At 33.3% G+C, this 7595-nt stretch overlaps 1 protein-coding gene and 1 long non-coding RNA gene across 2 annotated transcripts; one reads left to right on the top strand and one right to left on the bottom strand.

Moving 5' to 3' along the window:
• Positions 1-897: 897 nt before the first annotated feature.
• Positions 898-2840, bottom strand: LOC109337924. The gene is made up of 4 exons (XR_002106492.1): positions 2657-2840; positions 2487-2571; positions 2309-2409; positions 898-1159 (listed from the first exon to the last, which is right to left on the bottom strand). It is a non-coding gene; the product is annotated as an uncharacterized LOC109337924 (long non-coding RNA).
• A 1111-nt stretch (positions 2841-3951) lies between these two features.
• On the top strand, positions 3952-6128 carry LOC109337923 (the record flags this gene model as incomplete). Its single annotated transcript, XM_019575012.1, has 2 exons — positions 3952-4322; positions 6093-6128. Coding segments are annotated over exons 1-2 (396 nt in total), but the record flags the coding sequence as incomplete, so codon positions are not given.
• Between the last annotated feature and the right edge of the window lie 1467 nt (positions 6129-7595).

Here is a 7595-nt window from a genome sequence, read left to right as displayed (position 1 = left end):
TAAGAACAAGATTGCAACTAAGAGGGGGGTGAATTAGTTGACTTAAAATTATAGTAACTTTTTCTGCAAAATATAAGAGTTAATGTGCAGCGGATAATATTGCAGAAAAATAAACAAGTATAAAGTAAAGAGGAAAGGGAAAGGAGAGTACACAAGTATTTTATATTAGTTCACCTTTTTGTCCACCGAAGGTTACGTCCATACTCTTGCAGCACAAGATATTTTCCACTAAATATGAAGAGTTGTAATTACAATATCTCACCCCGAGATCTCTCTATACCTTACACACTCACTAATATTTATACCTTGGAAAATACTTTTCCAAGTCACTCTATCCCCTTTCTATTCACACCCTGTGAAAGAAAGATTGTTTGCAATGAATTAAGAATTACAACAATGGCTTTGGATTACCTTTACAAGTATGAAATATTATATCACTTGCAATCCAATCAATCTCTTTGTATGCTTAGTGATAATGCTCAATATATTTGTGAAAACTTTTGAAGCAATTACTCAGAATAAATTCTGTGAACACTCAATTTTGTCCGGCCACTTGTCAAATAAATTAAAATACAAAAACAACAACAACAAAAAATTATTAAGCATGAATATAGTTATAGTACGTGTTAAGGAAGTGGCAAGAAGTCAAATCCCTTTGTGACCACAATATTCTTGCAAACATGATTTTAGATTGAGGTCATGGATTCATTGTTAGATTTAGGTCATGGATAATTTCAAGAAAATAGGATCCATTTGCCAACACCGGTGCTGGAAGGGACCCGCTGGAGTTTATGTAAAAAGTCTATTATGAGTGTCAATTTTGTTAATTATATTAGATTACATTGAATAGTACTTGGATGTTCATAAACATTATCTGCTGCCTCAGTGGCTTGTATATTGTAAAAATGATTATTACTTGCCAATTGGTTCAATGTATGTGATTTAAATCTCACCTATATATGTAACTAAACAAATCTAACCTATTTGCATGTATATGATCTAAACATGTTACACCATATCTAAACAAATTGATGAGCTTAGTTTGTTTTCAGTATTTGTCCCTCTTATCATCTTATGAAACATTCTGCTTGTTGACTGATGATTTACTGAATATGATCTTCACCTAAAAAAGTGTTGCTGATGTCTCTGATAGACATTCCTGCAAGAAAGAGATCAAAGAGTAAGTTTTTTTAGACAATTACATATTTGGGCATAGATGTAGTAATATTGAAATAGCCGTGAATATCAAAGGGAATGCCAAAATGTGGCATATTCATTCCCTTCTTTTCAGTTACACATTCTGGTTTTTCAAACAGCTAAGTTTCAAGGCATTGATAGGTTGGTATTAAGAGAAAAAGAACTAAAAGCAGCCAAGAGGCATACTTGAAAGGCAAACCAGAAAGTATCTCAGCATTTGCCTATGCACATAATCACTATTAATGGGAAGCTTTAATTGGAATAATCAGTAAATTAAGGCAATCATCAGAGAATATCATCTATCCTAACAGTTATAATATCAGACATTATTGGATAAAAAAAAGAGAAAAACTGATCCAACCCTGTAGGAAATTACAAGAGATGCAAAGCAGAAGTCATGGTTGTTTGCTATATTCCATTTCAGTTACACACTCATGATTAACCAGCATGAATGAAAATAGTTATTGAGCAGTTTCAAGATGGGTAGCCAGAAAGCAAAAGGCAGTGCAACAACCAGCTATAAAAGGGCCATATATCACATACAAAAGGAGGACAACACAATCATAAAAAATCAGAGAGAGAAGACAAGAGAACTAGAAAAACACATATTGCAACAGGGACTACGATACCAAAACAGACTATACAACATCACAGTACATACAGACCACACAAAGACAACAAAGAAAGGATACTGATATCACACCACACACAACAAATCAGTCAGCATACAGAAAAGAAGCAATCAGAGACATCAGAAGGTGAAGAATTCGGACGGTTCATAGCGGGTGCAGGGAACATCCAGGAACAAGAATCATCCAGGATGACCTTCAAAGGGTAAAAGACCGGGATACATATTCAGGTAAGCTGCATATTTCATTCATTTACATAATTGAAGGCAATATGATTTATCTAGTTTATGTTCCGAATATCAAAAGCATACGTAGACCCATTATTCCATTTAGAACACTAAAACTGAATAAATTACATCATGGTTGTTCTAAGTATGATTTGTTCTCACCCGAAAAAGTCTTTTTTTTCTTCATATGTGTCTCACTGATTTATCCAAACCATAAGGAATAAATAGAACGCAAACAGGGATAGGAATCGTTACCGAAATCCCTTGCTTATGTCGATTCCAAGCCGAGTGGCCACTTCCACCTTCTATTATCCTCACTGTGAAGCACCGCAACCTCATCCAGGAACCCCACATACCTGAAAGCTCAACACCACTCGAATCAGTCATAACCCTTTCGGAAATAATTAGCCAAAGAGGACAACCGAATCCCTACCTTACTCTAATGACCATAGTGAGAATAGGAGCCCAAACCGAGAGCCACCACACAATACCGTCTTCATTCTCTCTTAATTCACCTACTAAAAAACCAAACAGCAACCAAAACCAATCAAGTAAGAACGAAAAAGTGAAGAAGAAGGAGAAAGGGAGAAGACAACATCGTACCTTATCCTCGTTTCTGGACCCCGAAAATAAGAAGGGAAACCATCTCCGGTGACCCTGTCCATCATTCATGAAGGATGCGTGGAGAGAGTGGAGACTAGGGATTCGAATCCCTTCCGTATTTAAGAAAAGGAGAAACCGCGACCCCCTCCTAATATCATTGGCCATGAACCTTGTCCATCATCAAGAAGAGGGCAAAAGAAAGATAGAAGACAAGCCAAGGGAGAAGCATATTGAAGAAGTAAAGGACATTATGGATTTTGGGCTCTAAAAGACCCGTATGTAGGGGTGGCAATATGGGCTTGGCCCGACGGGCCAGCCCGTTCGGATAGCTATTTTTAGTAGGCCAGGTTGAGGATTTTAGCCCAAAATCTCATATTCAGCCTGTTTTAGTAGCCCGTTTTTTAGACGGACCACTGTTAAAAAACTAAAAAAGCACAGGTTCTCTTTATTGGCAAAAACATCAACAGAGTCCCCTTTCTCTTTACCTTCTTCGCCAAAATCACTTGCTCCACTCTAGCCTCTAGGGTTTCTCTCTCTCTCCACAAGCTTTGTTATCACTTCTCACTCACTTGTAAGTCCTCTTTCTCTTTCTCTTTATCTTCTGCTATTAGCTACTGAGTTATGATTTCTACTATTCACTTGTGTGGATTGAAGTGAACAACTTTTTTTTTGTTTATTATTTTTACATCATCACGGTGTTTCCTTTTGGAAAAAATGCTGTCACATTTAAATTAGTGAGAAACCATTACGGAAAAGAAAGGAGCAAGCATATTGTTAACATTTTTAGACCCAACGTGAATGAATACTTGGCACTTTCTATTTTACCCAAAGGCTTATATATGTTCTCTAATAGGTTACCCTAATAGCTTTTTCAAGTGTATATTACCATCAATAGTATCCTATTTTGCATATTTTTTTCTATACAAATTTGACTCAGAACTTGTAATTAATACGATTTATCTAAGATAATAGTCAATTCATCCGAATACTACCTAACCTTTTAGTGGATAGTGTTTTTTGCATAACACAATTTAGGAGTGGAATGGATAAGAAACCCAATATGATTTTCACTCTTTGCTAAAAGAAAATAAATACTGTGATTATTATAGGAGTTTGATCATGATATTGCTTTTGTTCTTTAGACATGCCTTGACTATATTTGTGGAAGTGGAAATGTGAAATCACTCTAAGATACTATGACCTCATGCAAACTATCCCAATTATCACTCTAAATTAAATTATCTTGTATGTTTTGTAGCCTATTAATATTCACATAATGCTAACTTTATTTTGGACAACAATTAATATGGAAGGTCATAATTCAAATCCTATTAATATTGATAATGAGATGGAAGACGTTGAAGATGATATTCAAGAATCTCAATCGGTTGAATTGGGTAAGAGTAACAAACGGTCTAAATCTCTAACTTCTGATGTATGGAAATCTTTCACCAAGATAGGAGTTGGAGATGACGGGATTGAGAGGGCTAAATGCAATGGTTGCAAAACCATATATAGATGTGGGATTAGTGATGGTAAAGACTATGGTACATCACATTTACGTCGTCATAGAGGAAGATGTACCAAAATAAGACATGATGATATTGGTCAAATAGTTATGGATAAGGAAGGAAAATTGATGTCTCGAAAGATTGATCAAATGGTGGTACGTGATGTATTAGCTTCTGCAATTATTGAACATGATTTACCTTTTAAATTTTTTGAGTTTAAGAAGATTAGATGCTTAATTAACTACTTGAATCCAGATTCTATTCCTGTTTCGAGAAATACGGCTAAGACTGATGTCATGAGAATCTATATGATAGAAAAAGACAAGCTTAAAAAAGAGATGTCTAGCATTCCTACTAGGATATCTCTAACTTCGGAACTATGGACAGCTTGTGCAACTGAGGGTTATATTTGTTTGACTGCTCATTATGTTGATTCAAATTGGAAGCTAAGAAGTAAAATTATCCTTTTATCACATGCCTCCCCCTCATATTGGATCTGAATTGTCTAAGAAGATACTTGAATTTTTGAATGAATGGGGTATAGACAAAAAGATTTTTTCTCTAACTTTAGATAATGTTTCCTCCAATGATGTCATGCAAGAGCAATTGAAAAATAAGCTTATTGTGGAAAACTCATTATTATGTGATGGACAATTCTTTCATGTACGTTGTTCTGCACACATATTGAATCTAATTGTTCAAGAGGGGTTGAAGGTAGCTAGTGATACCTTGTATAAAATCAGGGAGAGCATCAAGTATGTGAGAGGTTCAGAAGGTAGAATGCTCAAATTTAAGGTATGCATTGAGAAGATAGGTGGTGTTGATGCTTCTGTTGGCTTGTGTCTAGATGTTCCTACAAGGTGGAACTCTACTTATTTGATGCTTGAATCTGCTATTAAATATAAGCATGTATTTGAAAAAATCCACATGTATGATGATAATTACAAATTTTCTCCTTCGGTAGAAGAGTGGAAAAGAGCAGAAAAAATCCATGGGTTTTTGTTGCCTTTCTATCGTACCACAAACTTGATTTTTGGTACATCTTATCCTACTTCCAACTTGTATTTTATGCAAGTTTGGAAAATTCAATGTGTACTCCTTGATACTTTAAGAGATGAAGATGAAGTTTTGAGGAGCATGGCTAATAGGATGGTTAAAAAGTTTGAGAAATATTGGGATGATTACAGTATTATACTTGCAATGGGAGCAATTCTTGACCCAAGAGTGAAGTTGGAGACATTGAATTATTGTTTTGAAAGAGTTGATGATTCTACTTTTGAAACAAAGTTGCAGCTAGTTAAGAGAAAGTTGTACATGCTATTTGAACAATATCGTAATACAAGTGCTCCTACTTCTATGCAAACTCTGACTTCTGATGCTCCTCAAAAGAAGGCTAAAGTTCAAGACTTAGACTATATGTTTGATGTAAGTATTTTATACTTTTATGAATTAATGGTTTAATTATATTTGTTATTAATATGTTTTATTTCTGAAATATTTAATAGGAACTCGATAGGCACAAGACGCAACTTGCCACAAAAATGGGAAAGTCACAACTTGATCTTTATTTGGATGAGGTATCTTTAAATTTTAAAGATAACAATGATTTGGATGTGTTACAGTGGTGGAAAGAAAATAAAAGTCGATTTCCAGAGCTATCAATTATGGTACGTGACTTGCTTTGCATTCCTATTACAACTGTTGCATCTGAATATGCATTTAGCATTGGTTCACATGTTCTTAACAAGTATAGAAGTCGACTTTTATCAAAAACTGTGGAAACTTTGATTTGAACTCAGAATTGGTTGAATTGTTTTGTTTGTGAAGGTAATTTATTTTTTTCAGTACAGTTATCATATATTTGTTAGTTAATTATTTATTTATTCTTATAAGCATATATTAATTTAATCATATACATAATGCAGATGATGATGAAGAAGAAGATTTCAAAGACGTTGATGGTGATAATAATAGAAAAGTAGAGGCATCTTCTTCCAACGGAGCATCTAATATTTAAAAATTGAAATTTATGACTTAGAAGTTTTATTGTGAACTAATAGTCTAAACTTTAAGACTATGTTGGTTTCTTCTTTAGAATTTACAAGTTTTAAGCTAAGATGTTATGTTGTTATTGTAATATTGTAGACTTATGTTTGTGATTTTTTTTTAAAAGACTTTTATCAAGTTTGATGATTATTATTTGTCTAAAAGCTTTAATTATGTACATTTTGGACTGGGAAACGGGCTAGCCCGTCAGCCTGCTAGCCCTGCAAAATATGGGTCGGGATGGCATTTTGAGCCATTTTAACAATACGGGCCAGGCCAGCCCACATTGCCACCCCTACCCGTATGCCACACCCCTGCACTTTTTGTTTTATTTTGCTTTTGATTTTATTTGTGTTTTATCATATTAATTGTTTTTTATAATCTTTTGTTATGCTTAATTCTATATATAATTAAATCCAAGCAATCTTATCAATTAATATATAATCAAATCCAAACAATCTTATCAATTCATATATAATTAAATCCAAATAATTCTTATCGTGCAATTCTCTATATAATTAATAAGCCATTTTATCATTTAAAATTCTATATATGTAAATAATTATAAAAATATTAATTATGAATTTTTATAGTAAGGTTATGGTTCGAGTCGTCTTTAACTTCTCTGAAATGGGAAGAAGGTCTACGACCAACACTGTCTCTAAGCTATTAAATTTCTTATATAAAAGTGATTCATAACAGTTGTATCACTTAATTTCATATAGTGTCCCTAACTATTTTATCACCAAATTAATCATGGAATTATTATAGTAAGGTTATGGTTCGAGTCGTCTCTAACTTCTCCGAAAATGAGAAGAAGGTCTACGACCAACACTATCTCTAAACTATTAATTCCATATATATTAATAATTAATAAACTATTTTATCATTAAATTCTATAAATCCTATATCTATAAATAATTAGAAACTATTATACTAAATAAATTTTATGGATTTTTTAGTAAGGTTACGGTTCGAGTTGTCTCTAACTACTCCGAAAACGAGAAGAAGGTCTACAACCAATGTTGTCTCTAAACTATTAATTCTTGATATATTTATAATTAATAAACTATTTTATTACTAAAATCCTATAAATAATTAGAAACTATTTTACCAAATAAATTTCATGAGATTTTTATAGTAAGGTTATGGTTCGAGTCGTCTCTAACTTCTCTAAGAATGGGAAGAAGGTCTACGACCAATACCGTCTCTCAAACTATTCGTCTCATTGAATCGAAACAATTACAAATTTTGAACACAATTCAAATTAACCAATTCAATAAACTAATACTTCTAAAACCTATCGGTATTTTCCAAATCATTAACAATCAACCAAAGTAAAAACAATTTTTGAACTAGGACCAAAGTCAATATTGTCAGGC

Source organism: Lupinus angustifolius, unplaced genomic scaffold (assembly GCF_001865875.1).
Source record: "Lupinus angustifolius cultivar Tanjil unplaced genomic scaffold, LupAngTanjil_v1.0 Scaffold_15_116, whole genome shotgun sequence".
NCBI classification, from domain to species: Eukaryota; Viridiplantae; Streptophyta; class Magnoliopsida; order Fabales; family Fabaceae; genus Lupinus; species Lupinus angustifolius.
This window is presented reverse-complemented; position numbering and strand designations above follow the sequence as displayed.